Source organism: Aphelocoma coerulescens, chromosome 1, assembly GCF_041296385.1.
Source record: "Aphelocoma coerulescens isolate FSJ_1873_10779 chromosome 1, UR_Acoe_1.0, whole genome shotgun sequence".
NCBI classification, from domain to species: domain Eukaryota; kingdom Metazoa; phylum Chordata; class Aves; order Passeriformes; family Corvidae; genus Aphelocoma; species Aphelocoma coerulescens.
Genome location: NC_091013.1, coordinates 49,067,886 through 49,087,443, shown reverse-complemented (window position 1 = coordinate 49,087,443; position 19,558 = coordinate 49,067,886). Strand labels below are relative to the sequence as shown.

At 38.2% G+C, this 19,558-nt stretch overlaps 1 protein-coding gene across 2 annotated transcripts in view; it reads left to right on the top strand.

The window, feature by feature from the left end:
* The window catches only part of NDFIP2 (Nedd4 family interacting protein 2), a 47,154-nt gene that overhangs the window by 5,759 nt on the left and 21,837 nt on the right, over window positions 1-19,558 (top strand). For both annotated transcript variants that reach the window (XM_069008514.1, XM_069008519.1), the window contains exons 2-3: window positions 12,857-13,013; window positions 16,164-16,291. In XM_069008514.1, the coding sequence (XP_068864615.1) occupies window positions 12,857-13,013; window positions 16,164-16,291 (285 nt within the window). The remainder of the gene's footprint in view (window positions 1-12,856; window positions 13,014-16,163; window positions 16,292-19,558) is intronic.

Below are 19,558 nucleotides of genomic sequence, written 5' to 3'. Positions count from 1 at the left end.
CAGGCTGTGGCATGCATGTCACATCTAGTAAGTCTTCTAATCCTAGTAGGAAAGTTCAGTAACATGAATAAAATGATTTCAAATAGCAAGGTTCTGAGTAGGAGTCAGCTGTGTTGTGGCCAAACTAGATGTTCTTTCCATGGTATTTTAAAAAGGAGAAACTGTAAGCCCTTTCTCAGCTTGTTTGTATCTGAAAAATGTGGTAGGGACCACATCAGGATAATGTCAGAAATCAAGCAGTACATTAATACAAAATGTTAGTAGATGGAGAAAATGAGTTACTTTTGACAAATGTCTAATTATAGGTGTATTTTGAAACTCTCTTCCCAGCGACAGTGTTGACAAAACAAGGAAGATTTGGCAACGAGTAATGTCATCACACCTAACTTTGTGAGACCTCAGTGTTCAGTTTACAGTAATAGGTTTCAGTATTTTCTAAAGTTTCATAGCCTCAAACCTCCCTCTAGATTTCTAGCTGTTTTGGAAAGGGAAATGAACAAATAGACATATACCAGTACACTCAAATCAGGGAAACCATTTTCAAATGAAGAAGAAAAATAATTCTAAGAGATTGAGTAAAAAAAGAATGAAAAAAAAAATTGGCAACTTGTTAGGTTGGAGAGGCACTGCCAACTTTTCCTACTGAAACTGAACTACTGCAGAGCCAAAACTGTGGGTTTGAGCTGCCTCAGGCTTAGGTCTCCCACTTCCTGGGCAAGTACTGTCACAAGTAGCTGATTTTAGTAAATTGGGCACCCCCTTCACCAGCTGTGTTTTTTAATGAGAATGACTAACTTTTTCTGGTTTGTGCTTAAGTCTTGTCAGGCACTCAGAGCATGTCTGATTTACAGTGAAAGTAAAAAATATGTTTCCTTTTTAACATTTACCTGTTTATTCCACTTAAGTATTGTTTCCATTATTGTAGGCGAAGATTAGCTTAAACCTGAGATAGTCTGACTTACTCTTCAACCACTCCGTAGCCAAAACATTAGATATTGAGTCATCCCCCCACAACCTCATCCATGGCTGTGCCTCCAGCTGTGTTTGGAATGCACAGAACAATTTAGAAAAAAATCCTCCAATCTCTGAGTGGTGTCGACACATTAAAATCTGGTCAATAAGCTGTATATTGCTTTATTTTTGTTTGTAAACCCATCTTTCTTTTTCTTTAGTTACTAGGTGCTGGGCAGTGATTTGTCACCTTCTTACTTGTAAAAAGTGGGTTTCCTGTAAAAAAGTGAAGAAAAAGTTGGTCTCCCTACTATTGCAGGGTAATTTAACATATGCACAAACATAGGTTGTCTATTTTAGCTTTGAACAATATTCTACCTATTGAAAGTAATCCTACAAATGTTCACTGATTGTTCTTGTAGGGGAGGTCAGAATCATGTCCTCTGTAAAGATGTATATGTAGCTTGATCTATTGAACATGCTTTTTGCTTTTCCCTGATTTATCTGAAAAGGTTATGTAGAGCAGCCCTAAGGAGAGGTTATTGAAAAGAAGATACTTACAGTAGCAGTTGTTTCCTTACTGCAGGGAAGAAATTTAGGGTTCTTTTAAAGTGGCACAAGCACATGGTTAAACATTGCTTTGGTAATGGTTAGTGTAATTAACACTTGTCATCTTTGAGGAATAAGTGGCACCTTTGGTAAAACATGAAACAATTGGGATAGGGATCTTGGCTGATACTGAGGCCAATTGTCCATTTTGATCATGGTACTTAAGAATCAGTTGGGGTTTTTTTTGAATTTAACAGAAACAGTCCTTAAAGTATCTTTCAAGGAATGTACTGAAGCATTAAGGCTCTTAATTGAATCTCCAGAGTTGTGGTCATAAAATTGACTTGCATCAAATACATGGAATAAATGGTTAGGAAAAAAACTTGCACAAACTGTTTGCTCTTTAAAATCTGTTCCGAATTCTAGGATGGGTGCATAATTCAAATAAATGAGCTGGCCACTAAAGCCCTGCAGTGCTGGGCCACAGCTGATGTTGAACGATGTGGCTTGCGTTCCTTTCTCACATGCCTCAATGTCTACTATTTTTTTTTTTTTTTTCAATTTCCTCCTGAAAATACTTTCTGTGATTTAGTGATAGCACTGATTTGGTTGTGTTCTGCTGTCTTCCAAAGAGGTGAACTTCCTGGACTGCTGCTTTTTTGTTTTGTTTAGCTGCCTTATAATCAACCAACCTCCTGGAAAGTGCCTGCTTTCAGATATGTGAGTCACCTCTCCGGCAATTGAGAGGTCCAGAGAATTGTCCTTTGTGCCATATATTTTGTAGGATTGCTTTAAAGTGCTCAGTCAGCACTCTTTAACAGTAGGGTTGAAAAAATTCTCAACTACCTGTTGTGACATAAATGTGCTGTTTTTAAAGGAAAGACCTTGAGTGTTTATTAGTGTTATGTGAGTTGCAAATCAAAATGAAAATCTTTTCAGTAGAGCCTGTTCTTGCAATTCACAGTAAGTGGGTTCAGCTGGTGTTGTGTATGTGTGAGTTTTTTTTAAGCTGTTGAAATTTGTATTATCTCTGTTAGTTGAGGAGCTCAACTACTCCATTTCCAGTTACTAAGAAAATGAGTTATACTGAAAAAGTCAAGCATGATTGACCTGCTAAGAAGACTAGAGTTTGCTCTTATTGATTAATAGTATCCTCTGATTTATATTTTATTTAATTAATGATTTAATTTTGGGCTACTGAGTCATATTGTTGAGTAGGAAACTGTTCTGCTTGGCTGGCTTTATTTAAGTACACATGCAATAAAATTCCTGGGTTGTCGATAAACTTGAGTCTTTTAAAGTTTTTTTATAGTTTTTCTGAAGGATTTTCAATGACACTTACTCAGGGGACAGGAGACACAAACTTGAGTCCTTTTTTTCCTCCTTCTTACAAATCATGGCCTTGAGGTGAAACTGTATGCTGCTTTAGCAGTTCAGTTTCCATAATACATCTCCAGGAAGAAACTCCCCTTCATCTTTGTTACTCCCTTGTAAAATAAATTTATCGCTACAGCATCCTTCTGCCCTGTCTTTAAGAAGCTTTTGTGCTTGAGTTTTCCCATTGTACTTTAAGTGAAATATGTATAACAAATTTAGAGCTTTTATTTAATTAAATTTTATTTAATTTAATAAAATTTTTCTTTTAATACTCAGCTTTTTCAATCTATGTTGAATTTTGCAGCCCAAATGCATGTAGGCTAAAATGGAAGCTGAAACTAATTGTTGAATAGTGAGTCTGCTCTTGATGACATTTCCTAATTTTACAGGCTTTCCTGTTCCCTCTACTTTTACTGTTTACTTGTTGTGTCTGTTCTGTGTGACTTAAGAGTGACCAGGATCTACTTTCTGTACTGATTCTATAAAGCTGCTGCTACCTAAAGACGTGACCTGTGACTGATGGTTTGCTGAAGCTGTTGGTTAGTGGCAGCTGCCAACAAATCCCGATGCAACACTGTCCATCATTAGGGAATATAGTGAGAATGAAGAGGAAGTGTCATTGTATGAAACACAGGATCTGTCTGTGTGTTGGGTACTGTACGCAGTTTTGGTTGCTCACGAGGGGAGCTACAGAAAGGAAGGGGAAGCAGGCTTCTTAAAAGTGGTCTGAAATAAGTGGTGGGAGTTGGAAGTGACCAACGCTTACCCACCAAGGCAGTGAGGTAAAGCGGTTGTGGAGCTGTTATTCACCAAATTGTGCAATATGAAAATTGTAGAGTGCTCATTGAGATTTGATTTAGAAAAGAAACTACACAAGGAGAAGCAAACATGTGCAGTTTGTTAATACACAAGATTATACAGGCAGATTATACTAGCAGATTCAAGAAAACAAACTCACATGCATCCAATCTGTAACAGACGCAAGCGGAATAGGCAGAGATGTACACTTTACCAGCTGTAATGGAACTGCTGTGAATACTGGGGAGTCTGAGGAAAATGGATGTCAAATAAGTGATTAAGGCTCGTGTGCTGGTGATTGTGTTGGAGACAGAACATGCCCTTAGACTGACCTCTGGTCTTGGTAACATGCTTCTGTTTTGCTACTAAGTTTCTTCTATCCAGAAAGTGTTCAAGGAGGAAAACCTCATTTTATACTTTGTTTACCGAATTTAAACCAGTTCCTCAAGCTGTTCTCAAGTTACTATTTGACAAACAGAAGGCTACATGATACGTGGTAATGTTTTTAGTAACGTCTGCATTCTGGAGTAGATCATAACTGCAATACCTCATGTGTACAAGTTTTAGAGTAATCTTTTAACAACTTTTTTTTTCCTAGAATTTTTTTATACTCATGTGTGAAGATTCGAAAATGTTGGTCCCAGCCATTGTTGTTAATATTTAGAGATATCAGTTTTTTGTTGGTAAATTTATCTATTCCTATAATTATGCAATAGGAAGAACACTAGGAAACAATGCCCAATTCGTAGCTTTACAATAAATATGAAGCATGTATCTGGATCATACCAAAATTCCAGTATTCAAAATTATTGTGGCATAATTCTTAAATAGACAAGAAACCTTCAAAAAAGGTGGAGAGAAATTGATATGCTTTAAAGAATAAGATCATAATTCTAATATCATTAGTCTTAGAACATGTACTTTTCTGGGGGAGTTCACATATTCACACCAGGTACGTTCTCATATCCACTAATAGCTCTACTTTTACTGTTAATGGGAGGGATTGGAAGGAATACATCTCAATAGAAGCCATAGGGAATGAATGCAGATGTGTATGTTGCGGTACTAAATGTGTAATTAATTGGTTAAATCTGGGTTATAATCCATGTAAAATGAAAGAGCAAGTAAAATGTTATATGTGAGGTAGTCACTGACATGGAAAGAGAGACATATCTATATAGATATATCTACACACACATTATAAAGTTTTTATTTTCTTTTCCTTCATGAAGTCCTGATCACCATTGTTTTACTTGGTTTATGTTTTTTTTTTTTTTAATTGGACTTACAAGATTCTTTTAAAAAACCTTGAAAAATTCAATAGCCTAAAGATCCCTAGTTAAAAGATAACTAAGATAATTTAAGTATCACTTACATGTGTGTGAAACACTTTCACTTGCTACAGATTATTTTTGCACAAGGAAATTCACTGTGGTAGAAAAGCCATTCTCTGGCAACTTATTTTTCAACAGCATTCAGTATAAATCTCTGGATTCTTTTCAGTTGAAGTTTGCCTCCAGAGGTTCTGGGTTTCCATGGTACCTAATCCCTGTTTGACAGACACACTTGGTATTTCTACACAGCTGTGGAATGGCAGCAATGGACTTCTGTTCAGCTTTCCTGCTTCTAGTTCAGATTTTACACGTTTGACCTTCTGACATATTAACTGCTGTTGTAAACATTCTGCAGAGATGCCTCATGAAAAAAAAACCAACAACAACAAACCAACCCACTTCACTTTCATGAAAGGATATTGTTAGATCTGGGTGTTGGATGGTTGATGCTTGCCAAGTGATGGGATGGTGAGGAAAAGAAAATGATATGCATCTGTTCTGTGCAGGAATTCTAATCAGATTTGATCACTTAGTTTTGAATACATAAAAGTGAAAAGTAGCTGAAAATTTCGTAGTACTTCAGTGTTTATTAATCTGAGGGCTCACTAGTCTTTAGAGGATGTGGTTTCTCTGGAGTGCTGTGGCTGTGGCCAGGACTATATTTCAGCAGAGCATGCATTTGGTAGTGAACTGCAAATAGTTGCCTTCCTGATAGCTGGTCTGCATGGGTTCATGGTAGATTGGTGTTAAAACATGCATTTGAAGAAAAAGGCATGTTGTAAACTACCTTATTTGTGGAGGTTAAAAAACAGATACTGAGGAGAAAGCTAATAAGTTAAAGTACAATGTGGTTTGTTTATTTTCTCAAGAATTCTTCTATTCTAGAAATTTGTGAAATACTTCTTTCAAATAGCTGTTGTGGATATATTTTTTTCTAAATAAACAAGAAAATATAAACATTTATTTTGCAGAAGAATTTATTTATCTCTTCTGCTCTTAAAGTTATTCTTGAAGTGTAACTACAGATTATTGGTTTTAGTTTTGATTTTTCAGTGGCTACCAGTGACCTAAATCAGAGCCAATTGATCTTAGCACTTGCCTGCAGCAAGTTTGCTGATGACACCAAGCTGTGTGGTGTGGTTGACGTGCTAGAGGGAAGGAATGCCATCCAGAAGGACCTTGACAAGCTTGAGAGATGGGTGGGTGTGCAAACATCATGAATTTCAACAAGGCCAAGTGTATAAGGTCCTGTGCCTGGGCTGGGGTAATCCCAAGCACAAACACAGACTGGGGGTGAACAGATGGAGAGCAGCCCTGCTGAGAAGGACTTGGGGGTGCTGGTGGATGAGAGGCTGGACATGACCCAGCCATGGGCACTTGCAGCCCAGAGAGCCAAACATGTCCTGGGCTGCATCCAAAGCAGTGTGGGCAGCAGGGCCAGGGAGGGGATTCTGTCCCTCTGCTCTGGTGAGACCCCACCTGCAGTGCTGCATCCAGCTCTGGGGTCCCAGCACAGGAAGGACAGGGAGCTGTTGGAGCGAGTCCAGAGGAGGCCACCAAGATGTTTAGAGAGATGGAGCACCTCTCCTATGAGGAAAGGCTGGGAGAGTTTGGGTTGTTCAGCCTGGAGAAGAGAAGGCTCTGGGGGTACCTTATGGCAGATTTCCAGTGCCTAAAGGGGGCTAAAAGAAGGCCAGAGAGAGTCTTCTTACAAGTGCATGCAGTGACAGGACAAGGGAGAATGGCTTCAGACTGGAGGGGAGGGAAGGTTTATGTTAGGTGTTTGGAAGAAATTGTTTACTGTGAGGGTGGAGAGACGCTGGAAGAGGTTGGCCAGCAAAGCTGTGGGCACCCCATCCATGGAAGTGTTCAAGGCCAGGCTGGATGGAGCTCTGAGGAGTCTGGTCTATTGGAAGGTGTCCCTGTCCATGGCAAGGGGGTTGCAATTCCGTTATCTTTAAGCTCCCTTCCAACCCAGACCAGTCTGTGATTCTATGAGTGGTGATTATGGTTTAACGATATATGTTTTATGTGTTTTTCTAAAAATAAAAAAATGATAATATGAGCTGTTGATACTATTAGGTGGCATTCAGAAACAAGAAACAACATGAAGTATTTTTCTAACCAATTCAGAATCAAATTTTCTTTCAAGATTTTTTTTTCTTGAAAATCCCAAGATTAAGATTTTGCCATTAACAGATAAATAAATCTTATTTTTAGACTAGCAAAGCTGAAAAATGCAGTATGTGGTTACAAAACAAGCATTAAATTTGCAGCCTCTATTTGTTCAAGTGAAGTTATTTTTATGTAGCAAGAGATGTCTGCTTTCATGCCTCATTTGTGGTGAGCAGTTTAGTGCAGACTTACAAATCACTACCAGTAGGCAAGTGTAAAGGGATCTGAATTTTTCAGCAAAATGAGAGCATCAGGTGAAACACAGATGTGAGAAGCTCCCTGTAACCTTAATGAAGATGATAGCTTTTTTCCTAAACCATTGTTATATTTACTGTATTTACCCACCTATCATATTTACAATGTTATGATTTCTGTGGAATATTCTGTGGAATAAATACGTGTGTACCAGTATGGAAGATGTCATGAATCTAATGCAGAATTGTCAGAGTTCTTTTTATGCACTGCACTGGCAATCTTGAGTCTGTCATGCCTTTCCCTTCAATGCTAGAAGCTACAATAAACGGATATTTTTTGTTGACCTCTTGTCATAATCTGAAAAATTGATAATAGAAAGCCAAAGTAACTTCTACCAAATGAAGAAGATAAATCTCAGATGCCAAGAGTTGCTTTTTGTGAAGGAAGTGTATCAATGGACTGTTTTGCATACAGAGGTTGAACTTGGATGATCTACTTGATTGCCTCTACAGTTTTACTTAAAACAAAGTATTAGGTCCAGCATTGTGGAATTTCTGTGTATTGTAATGTTATTAGTTTTAATACAGTTTGGAAGAACCCATGAGGGTTCACATACCCATGACCTGTCATTATGAGGTCAAAACTGGAGGAGTCAAAGCTTCTTCAAAAACATAATTTCATTTGAAAGGTAGAAAGAAGGATATGTTAAAAGTGCTTTGTAATTTATGATTGCTAATGAGAATTTTGTGTAGCTCTGTGGTGCCCCAGACAGAACCATCACTACCAAAATTTACCTAAAAGTCACATTTTGACAAGATGAGCTTGTAATAAAGGTATTAGAAGAAACAGGAAAAGAAAGCTGGCTAGTTGTTTGGGGTTTTGTTTTTAACTTATGTGGCAGTATCCCCTGCATAATTTTGTGCTACACTAAAGAAATTATGTACGCAGAGCGAAAAAAGCATATGTTTATAAAAAAAGGATTTTTAAAATATCTGCAATATGCTATTGAAGTTGTGTTGTAGTAATTTTATAATGTACTGGTTTCAATAAATCATATTTTGTGAAAGGAGTAAAGAGCAGCTTTTGAAATGTAAAATCAGGTAACAGAAAATGAGTGGTGTTTTTACACTGACTAGAATTAGCATGTTCTACTTCAGTGCACTTTATCAGAGAGCATCATTCTAATCTTGTGTACGTGTGGTACAGGTGATATAAGACATGTTATTATATCCTTTTCTCCTGATTTTTTTTTAAGTGGCATAATTGAATAACTTGCCTGTTTTGCCACTCTTGTACAACCAGTCAGTTCATCAGAAATGAAGCAAACTGTTTAGCCAGGAAAGCAAACATCTGTAGGTCAGATAGTTACTACCTGCAGATAGATGAAAAGTGTTCTGTAGAGAATGAGATCTTTTAGTTTTTATTTTGATAAGCCTAAACATTTAAAGTATCTGCATCAGTTCCCTCAGTAAAAGCTTCTGTTCTAAGAACTTTCTCATGGGTCATGTTTCTTTGTAAGCTGTCAGCTGATTTCATATGTTGCATCTGATTACTTTGGAAATAATTACACAAAATAACAGACTTAAGGAAATCAATTGTAGAAGGAATAATTGTGTACATTTTGAAAGAATAATTTCTTTTTTTAAAGAAATAATTAATGTAAAAGTAGAAAATAAAGGTAGCTGTATTTTATACAATATTTTGGTGCTGAAAGGTCTGGCATTGATTTTAACTTCTTCGGAAATGAAATAGTGAATCACTGTTCTGTAGATCTTTTCTGGGAAAGAAACTGAAGATAGTGTTGGGCAAAAATCATATGAAGGAAACAATTATGTTTTCCTGTGCTGTTCACCCTTTAGTTGTTACCACGAGATTGAGTTGTTGTCAGTAGAACAGCCATTGCTCCTCAATTGAACTTTGAATTTTACATGTTCTAACACAGATACATTTTGAGAATACAAGCATGCAATGTACTGTAGTTTGAGGGTTGCAAAAGCAGGGATTGAAATACTGGCATTGACAATTTAAGAGCAATGTGTCTAATAGCAAAGTACTCATTTCTTTTTTTCAGTAAAGCTCCATACAGTCAGTCAGATACCCCAAGTACAGACTAAAACATGAAGGAAAAGATTTCAGTGTCACCAGCTTTTAAAATGTGAGGGAGGGAATAGGGGAAGGTACCAATTTACAGTTGTCTGTGGTTTAATAGGTCTTGATAATTGTTTTGACCATGATCTTGGCAAAAGCAGCTATATTGCTTACTACCAAATAAATAATGGTTCATTGAGGGCTTGGGAGGGGCTGAGATGATGAACTGTGAGTTTTCCTTAGTCCTTTAATTAAAAAGTAGGCAAAATATTCTTCTGTATTAGAAAAACAAAATCTTCTATACTGTTTATATACTTTCAATGTTAAATGCTGCTTCAGGTGACATTCAAGTACATAGCATAAGTAATGCCTTGAAGCAGACATTTTCTGTTCCTTTCTGGGTGTTTTTAGCTTGGTTTCTATGGCAATGAAGTCTATGCAGAGTGTCAGGCCTCTTCTTCCCCTGTCTCCAAAAATAACTTCTAAATTTACTGCCAGTAGAAGCCAAAATTAAACGTGAAGGGGGAGGCTCAGAGGTAGTCAGATTCCTCCTGGTTTCAGGGAGGCTGGTGATTCCAGAGAGGAGAGTGCTCTGTGAAGACAAGACAGAGTTGCTACAAGACAAAAATGATATAACTAGTGCTGTCTACCCTGCTGGTGTGGGCAAAATTTCCACTTTACTGGGGCAAGTTCTGCTGCAGCTGTGGGGTTTTGTTTTGTGTTTTTTAACCCAGCAAAGTTGTCCTCTGGAAGGAGCTGAAGTTACTGCCTTGAGGAGAGAGTAGAATACAGGACACTTGAACAAGAACTAACAAAAGCTGGTTTGTGTTTGTGGAACAACTTGTGTTTATTATTCTAGCTGTAAACACTCAAGCTACTTAATCCAATTCTTGTGATTTTTTTTCTTTCTTTTTTTTTTTTTTAATTAAAGGGTTCAGGATTTTTCTTTAAGTTGCTGCAGCATTGGGATAACCTTGGTGCTTTTCAGAATTTCTGAGAGGCCTTTATAATAGAAGTGAGGATAAACAGAAATATTTGGTTCCTGAGTATAAGTCTTACAAAATAAAGACACTTTGAGTGAACTAAAGGGTATAACAGGTCTCTCTATTGTATGGAGCCCTTCGGATGGAATTTTCCCATTTCTTAATTGCAGTTGCTTTAACCATTGAATGACCTGTTAGCTTTGTCTTTGAAGGCAAGAAGTCTCATGTACATGCTCCTGTCTGATTTTCATGTTAACTCCATCATCTACTAATTACTCCACAATTAGTATATTGCAGATAATTTGCAGTAAAACAGCTTTCAAGAAAGCATGTAGGAGATGTAAAATTAAATTTCTGGGGAATGGCAAAGTTTTTTGTTTGGTTTCTTTTAGGAGTAATCTCTGTATCTTCAGAATAGTGATAGCACTTACTGTGGCATGGTAGGGAAAAAAAGTTGCAGTGATTGAAGAGGAGGAGGACAGGAGAGGAATAATGAAAGTAACAAAGATCCATTTAAGTTGGATTTAATTTTTCCCCTACCCAAAGACCAGGTTGTTGTGGTGGGGCAGTCAGAACTACATACACATCCAAAATGAGGGTCAGTGTAAGAGCTATTAGTGTAAGAACTATGCCAGTAGTGTATTTTTTGTATCTTAGCTAATCAAATGACAGTTTTATTGAAAAATGGGCTTATTTTGGCTATGTCCATTGCAATATTTGATTTTTCTTGTGAATGATTGTACTTAATTTAGAACCATAACATTTGTAGCTCTCAGCTTGCTTTTCTGGTCTGTTCAACCTTTTTAGAGTTGAGTGGTTTGTATTCTCACTTGCTTTCTGTATCCCAGCATATATTAGGTTATTTTGAAGTGTTTTTGTTTTCTTTGGCTTTAACTACTCTAAATGGATAAAAATACTTCTCATATTACTGCTACTTCTGGATTACTGATTAGGCATTAAATGACCTGATTGCTCAGGACCCAGAAACCCTCAAAAGCGCCTATCATTTCTGTAGAAGGTGACCTCTGAGCGTCAGCAAACATTTTTTTCTTTTTTTTTTTTTTTCCCCCCTTATTTTTAGTAATGTGAAGGTGACTGAGCACTGAAACAGCCTTTCTGCACAGCCTATGTAGTCTCTATCCTTGAAGGTATTCAAAAGGCATTTGGATGTGGTCTCATACATCCAGCTGTAGGTGTCTCTCCTTGAGCAGAGAGGTTGAACTAGATGGGCTCAGAGGTCCCTTTCAACCTCAACCGTTCTGTGAACTTTGATATAATCTGCATATGAAAACAATTTTGAGTGTTACACTGCTTAATAAGAAGTTTAGCATTCTTTCTTCTCAGAATGTACTTTTTCCAGTAACCTGATTGTACTTTGCCTAATAGGAAATAATTGTAGTTCTATTCTTAATATTTCTTACTGAAGTAATATTTTTTCTGTAGGGTGTTTGTAACAAGTACCAATTTGAAATTATAGAATTCTTCTTTTAGATATGTAACTTAATCTTATTTTTTGGTCTGGGTTTTGCATGTGGTGCTTCAGTTGTTGCCTTCTAAGCATATAATCTTGTAGTTCACACTACTGGAACTAGCATTTTTAAATTCCAGTACTCTTTCTTTTTAAAAGCTTTATACATTCTAGCACTATCAAGTTAGCTAAAAGAGTCAAAAATATCTTCTCTAAGAAAAGATATTAGCTGCTGGATCTGACAGTTTTAATCAACATTCTTTCTTATCTAAATTCTTATTTCTGTATATGCTTTACTGGACATGTCTTTTTCAAAACTATATCTTAATGAAGAAAAAAAGCCAAACAACCAGCAACATGAAGTTTTGTTGGGAAAGGTTTGTTTCCAGAGTGTAAAGAAAAGCAGAATATTTTGAGAAGTCTTAGAATTTGCATGGAGAAGCTCTTTGACAAGATGCAGGAGAATGAAAGTCCCAGTTACAGAAGTAGAAATGTGTGTTAATTCTTTCTCTTCTAGATAAATACAATAAACAATAATATTTCTCACCTGATGGGTTTTAAAATAGATTAATACATTTTATGACTGTATATAAGAACAAAAATATAATGGTATTAAAATATGAATATAGTAGTATTTTGCCATATAGTAGACATGGAAAACTCCAGATTTCCGTAAACATGGAAGACTCCCTGAACATCACTGAGAAGAAAACCATTCCCAGGGAAAAAAAAAAGGCAAGGCAGTTAAGTTAATCTTTAGCTGATTACTTAAAAGAATTTAGCTGGACTACTTGAAGTGGTCACGTGCTGTTTTGTAAATAATTTCTTTTGTTGATGGCAGTAATCTTGTCTCTCTTTGAGCATGTCTCTGCAAGTATTAGGTTGTCATGGGAAGTATTCCCTGAATGCCTCTGAAATGTGTGTGTTTCTCTCCTAAGCTTCACAATGAGGATGACTCCCCAGAGCCTTCAGCAGCTGAGCAGCCTTCGACGTCTGCAGAGACTCCGCAGCCTCCGCAGACAGCAGCCTTACCTGAGGCAGATACTTCCCCTCCACCTTACTGTAGCATAGCTGTGGAAGCAGCTGCAACCTCAGGTATTTTTCTTGCACAGCAGGTTGTCAGGGACGAGTGTGTATGAATCAGCCCTTGGTTCAAAGTGGTCTGCTGCTGCCGTGTATTTTTTTTTTTCCATGCACACAATTGCAGTAAAAAGCTGTCCTTTGATGTGCAGCCCTTTGGTTTGTTCAGAAGAAGCACGCTTGTAAATTACGCTGATTGTTCCAAATTGCTAGACTAAATGGATAGTCATTAATTAGTTTAATAGGTTTTATTTAAGTCTGCTTGTAGTTCATTTCCACATTTAATCTACATCTTTGAGTAGTGCTCCATTATTAGACCTCATTAGCAATTTTCATTGCCTCTTTATAAAAACCCCCTCAGACTTCTTTAGTGTGTGACATGGTTTGGTGACAATACTGCCATGGAAAGGTTAATTCTACTTTAAAGGCTCTTGATAAAACTTCTCATGAAAAATGAGTAATGGGTCTCTTATCCATTTATTCAGTGCTCCCTTTCTTAGGAGATTGTGACTTTTCTTGCGGATACGGGAGACTTAACAGCAGGCAACATCGAAGTTCCTGTTTAAGTAAAGTTGCATGGATTTCGGTCTCCCATGTGCCAAATAAATACTTTAGGAGTAACTACCAACCTAATTTTTTTAATGTTGGTTAAAAGAACAGTTTCCTCTCCCTGTTCTTCGAGACAGTGTTTGCAAGTATAATACATAGCTGTGTGGAATTATCCCTATATATAACATACTTGTGTTGGTGTGCTGACAAATCTGTTGACCATGTGATCTGTGCTGACAAATCTTTACCATGTAAGCAGCCTTGTAATGAACTACTGCTTGCTGTAGGAGGAAGCTCAAGGCATATTTTAAGTACTTTTAATTAAATGCTGTTAATAAATATATTCTATATAGTGATGTTTTACTGTTACAACACAGAAGAATGAAGTCTGTGCTCCATTTTGGTGGAAGGAATATTTTTAAAAGAATGTGTTGAGATTGAAATCTTGGAAAAACTGATTTTCAGAGAACACCTGGAGTTGGCAACCAGGCCACACTAATAAGAATGCAGCATGGCTGTTACCAGACTGAAGTAACAGATTGATAATGATATTTAAAAGCTTTTTTTTTTTTTAATATTTTTGTGTGTATGTCTTTTGTATGATTGGATAAAAAGCATTTGGTTGGAATGACTAGGGATATAACTAAACAAATATGATTTTTTTTGTTCATAAGTTTGTTGACTCCTTGCCAGCATCTGTGTTAAGGTTTCTGCCTTGGGTAGCCGCTGCAGCATGCAGAGGTGCTGAAGTGCCGCGACCTTCCCAAAAGCATCCCCAGATAGAGGGAGCTGCTTTGGCGCTGAGGCCAAATGGAGGCACAGGCACACACCCCCTAGGTGGTACAACCACTCAGTCACACGTCCAAAGGCGGCGATCAGTGGAAAAGAGGCGAGAAGGGTCTTTTGTATGGGGTTCCAGCAACGAGGGTTTATTCCACATGGGGAGGGTCCAGGAGCAAAAGACAAAATGGAGGATGAGGGTGCAGGTTTATATATGGGGCTGGCGGGGGTGGGGAAACATCAGAACCGATGGTTTGAGGGCCAGAAGGCAGAGTGATGGTGGAACAAAGGTACAACAACCAGGGGGAAAGTAGGAGGGGTGGGCAGGAGAACAGAAACCAATGGGAGAACCAGGAGAGAGGAACTTTCTAGATGGGGGCCAAACAAGGTATAAAGGGGTGGGGGCCAAGGGGCCAATCCAGAATCCAGAAACAGCATATATCAACACAATGAAACAATGCATTGTGGGAAAGCTCCTTGTGCTCACCACAACCTTGGGGGCGGTTCAGGACTTAGGGGCTGTCCCACCAGCAGACCTGTTTTGTTCCTGGGCCAACTGGTCCACTGGTCCTGACCAGTGCGGTCTCACACACTGCAACATCTCCCCCTTCTTTATTTAAAGACAGGGCCTATTCCAATTATTTGTAAAGTAGCCTCTTGAAGCAACCAAACAAACATACAAAAATAAAAATTATCAAAAGAACCCACAGAGCAAGTCAGAGCAAAGAATTCAGCCACCCTTTCAGCCCCCAAGGTCCAAAGAGCTCTTCGAACCACTCTGGTTCCTTTTCCACCTGCAGTGTTTTAATATGGTCCTGCATTTCTTGAGTTGTCGCATGGATGCCCTTACTATGCGATGACAGGTTGAAGCAGCAAAGCCCTTCAAAATCTTTGCAGCCACGTCCATGGGCCAGTAGCAAAGAATCGATTGTGGCCTGATTTTGGAGGGTCGTGTGCCTGGTGGTCTCTTTGTCTTCAAGGAGCTGACTTAATGCATTGGATGTCAGGTTGGCCTGCTTGCCTAACCAGCATTCCAGGTGGGAAATCTCCTCTAATGCTTTCGCAGTGGCCACCCATGGCAGAAAAAGGGTGACTGCCACTTTCTTTACCCTGGACCAGTCCTCAGTTGCATCATTGCAGTTTGGATCTAATTGTCTTAGGTCTCTCTTTTGGAGGCCCAATTCACTTTGATGTCACCAATTAAGAATTTGAGTTTTGTTTGGAGCTAGTAGGGAAAGCTGGCCAAGCATGCACAGTCCTCCTTGAAGGTGGGATGGAAGCCCTGCCCATGCCCTATCTCCACAAATTAAGAACAAGCCCCATTGGAGCACCTTGGGTTTATTGGTGGATGCTGAAAATGTTTTAGTGGTATGATTGCACCACTCTTCTGAGTTATAAGCCTTTTGTACAGGATTTGTCACATTCTGTTTTCCAATTCCCTTATAAAAGAAATGGATGCAATAGGGAGCTTCGGAGGACCCCAGCAGATCCAATTCCTGGGGCTCCTCTGGTGCATCTTTTAATGTCTTTGCCCACACGTCCCAGGTGTCACACAGGCTAGGTCTCTTCCCCGTAGGGGATATTCACTCGGAGATAGGGGTATCCCCACCAGGCACAAGGACAGGGGATTGTCCACGCTGCCCATGGACAGGCACCATCAAGCTGTTAAAAGTTTTTCTTTTAAAAATATTTTTACAAACTTTAAAATGCAAATATCTTCAGTTTCAGTCTCTGTAAAAAAATATACTTTAAAGGTAGATAATTATGTGCATGTGGAAGTTAATATTCTTGACATCTTTCTGGTTTGAAAATAAATAACTTTTTTATTTTGAACAGACACACACAATGAGTTTTATCCTGTACCACCTCCATACAGTGTAGCTACCTCTCTTCCTACGTACGATGAAGCAGAGAAGGCCAAAGCTGCAGCCATGGCAGCTGCTGCAGCTGAAGTTGCCCAGCGAGTAAGTGATACAGTTCTGCTGTATTTCAGTTTTGTGGAATGTGTTAGGCTAATTATTTATAACAATTGGGCCCATATTATGACCCATTACTGTAATAATGGTGGGTGGATAATATAAGTATTTTGGATGTTTAGGCTTATAAAGATAGTGTAAGTTAGTTGTAAAATACTATGAGAAGCACATCATATTTAGTCTTTGGAGAGACATAGCTGTCTAAACAGCTTTAAAAGCCGAATGTTGCCCTGTTTTAATAGTTTATCTAGTATTTTGTTGACTTTTAATTAGGTATTCCCTACTCATGTTTGTAGAGTTATTGCTGTTGTTTACTGTTTTGGATGGTAGAAACAAAAGAATTACCATAGACCTTTAGAGAGAAAGGGAGAATTCCAACAGTCTGGAAGTGTCATGACCCCAAATCATGTAGATAGTTTTTAAAAGGAAAGGTTCCTGTTGTTTGATCTATGGAAACTTAAACACTGATGTTCAAAGAAATGTTCCAAGTACTTAAAACAAAAAAGCCCCTACACAAGTTGTGGTAAACAGTAAATAGGCATATATTCAATGTTTCTAGTTTTGTAAGAATTAACCTTAAGAAGAATACAGTCTTCAAAACAGAAGATTAATGTCTGCAGTTAGTGATAAATGTTAGTTTTGTAAGCAAGTTTGTTATTTTCTCTCAAGTTTTGGAATGTGGGAGTTCTGCTTGGTAGTATTGACCATAATATACTATTCCCAAAAAAGGCTTCCAGTTCTTTCACTAAAAATCTCCTCCTTGAGACCAAATGTGATTACATTTGATATACATTTAAAACCTTACTGGCTGCAGTGTGCTTGTGGCTGGAAAAAAACCCTTTACTCACCCCGCAGGAGGGAGGTCCTTCTTGGACTGCTGCACAGTGCTCACAGTGCACAACACTCACTTTAAGGTATGCACAGCTAAACTTAAAGTGGATTTGTGTAACATCACCAGTGACAGTGTCACACAAATCTGTTTTGCTGAATTTAGGAGGAAACCATGGTTTTTGAATGGCCAAATTTTAGCAGTGAGGGGATATCTCCATTGTAATATTTTATCTACTCTAACAGGAGCATGGATTCTCTGTAGTCTGTCCTTACTGCTTGTCACATAAGTAAAACTTTTGCTGAAATACTGGTCTGAATGAAACCCTTATTCTGAAATTACAAACTTGGAGCATTAACAACCCAAACCCTAACTTTTAGAGTATCTGTGACGCTGAAGGCAGGATGTGCAGCTCTTGCAAGATTCTTGTTCTTACATCTAGAACCCTATGAAGTGCAAACTTCAGACATACAAGCAATCTCCCTTGACAACTCAGTCTGGGGTTCAGCCAATTGCAAGAATAAACCTAGCAAAACAAACAAACAAAACCCCAAACCTAAACAACAAGTATTTTTTGTCTTGTCATTTTAAGCTTTTATTTACTCCTTCTTACAAGTTCAGGTCACTGTGACAGAAACTTCTTTTGCCCTTCCTCAAACAGTCTGCCCGGTTTTGGTCAAACCACAGATTTTTGAAAAATTAGTTTCCTCAGTTGATACATATAGCTTCAAATTTTGTAAATGCATGGAAATGGTCTTCCATGAAAATGTTTAGGCTGCTTGTAGCTCTGAAGGGGATGGGATGTAAGATGTGCTGTTCCCAGAGAACATTCTCAAATGTTCTGTATCAGAGCAGAATTACAGAACTAAGAGTAGATACACCTTATGGCTGCTCTTCACTGCTTTCGGTGAAATCATTGAACCTAAGAAATAGCAATTTCTGGTGTGCCCTGAAGCTGTTTTATTATTCTTAGCCTTCAGTTGGAAGGGGAAAGCCACTAGATTCAGCTGTCTTCAGTGATGGGTGGAGGGAAGGACAGCGGCTGAGCTTCTGAACCTTACATGTTGTGGGAAGTCTGGTTTTGACTGAGCAAGCAGGTAACTGGCTCTGGCAGAGATCAGAGAGGATGGGTGTAAGTCAGAACAAGAAAAGGCAAGGATGAATGGAGAGCAATGGTATGGACAGAGTAGAAAGACTTAAATGATAAACAGAAGGGAAAAGGATAAACTGGAATTGGTGGAGAAAGGAACCCAAGTGGGGACAAAATGTAGTACTGGGAAAGGAGCTCAAGCTGGCGTGTGAGAAAAGAAGAGCAGGGAGGGAAAAGGAATCTGGAGTTAAGAGGCAAGAGAGCTGGATACAGTGATGAAGTGAAAAATAAACTTTTTCACATTCTGCTTTGCTAGAACATACCAGAGAACTTGACATTCAAGAACTACATGCTGACACCACAAGAATTTCACTTACTTACGAAAAATCAGTAGGAACATACTATCATTCCCCCAATGCAGAGATTGACTAAAAGGTTCTAGACTTATGGCAGTACTAAGTTAGTATCAGAAGTCTGCACAGTGTATCTGAAAGTCACATTCTTGCTGACTGCCGAAGAGCTCAAGTTTGGCAGTAATTCTGCTCAGTTTGCTTCTGTGGTTTTTTTTCTTTTTTTTTTTAAGCAAATGCATGCACACACACAAGCTGTATTAGAGGAACAGCATTAAGGTTGCAAAGTTGGGATTTGGGGAAAAAGTAAGAAATGCTGAAGCCGAGTTTCAGTTTTGTAGATGATATTAAAATAATGTGCCAGTGCAGTTTTAATTACTGCCATTTTAATTATCTTACCATGTGATGCTGCCACAAAATCTCTACCTTATTTATTACCTCTGGACTTACACTGAGATAGACTAAGACTGTGTAATAAAACTGTCTTAATGTGGCAGATGGTTGGAATAAGAAAGAAGAGTCTTGTTACAGTTTCAGTGGTGGTTTCCCATCTTTGGGGGAAGGCTTTAGCTCTGAATACCCATGGAAGAACAGATAAGTAACTTAATTATGTAACAGTAGTGCAAAGTTTGTTTTCTCACTTTCACAAGTGACAGCTGCAGACATTACCTGACCTGCATGTTACACACTTTGCAAAACATAGACAAATGATGTAACATGTAGATTTTTCAGTTTTTATTTTCAGCCTTAATGAAATTAGTGCTCTTACAAATGTGAACTCTGCTGTGTTCTGTGCTTCTGGTCTCTTCCTTGTAAACTGAGGATATATTGCCTCTACTGCAATAATGTGAACAGTTGGAAGAAGTTAAATGTTACTTTGAGTGATGTGTGAAGCTGATAATTTTCATGGTATTCTCCAAAGTGTGCAGTGAAGGTTACAAATCTATTCATTAAGCAAAAGAGAGGAAAATGACGTGAAAGGGCAG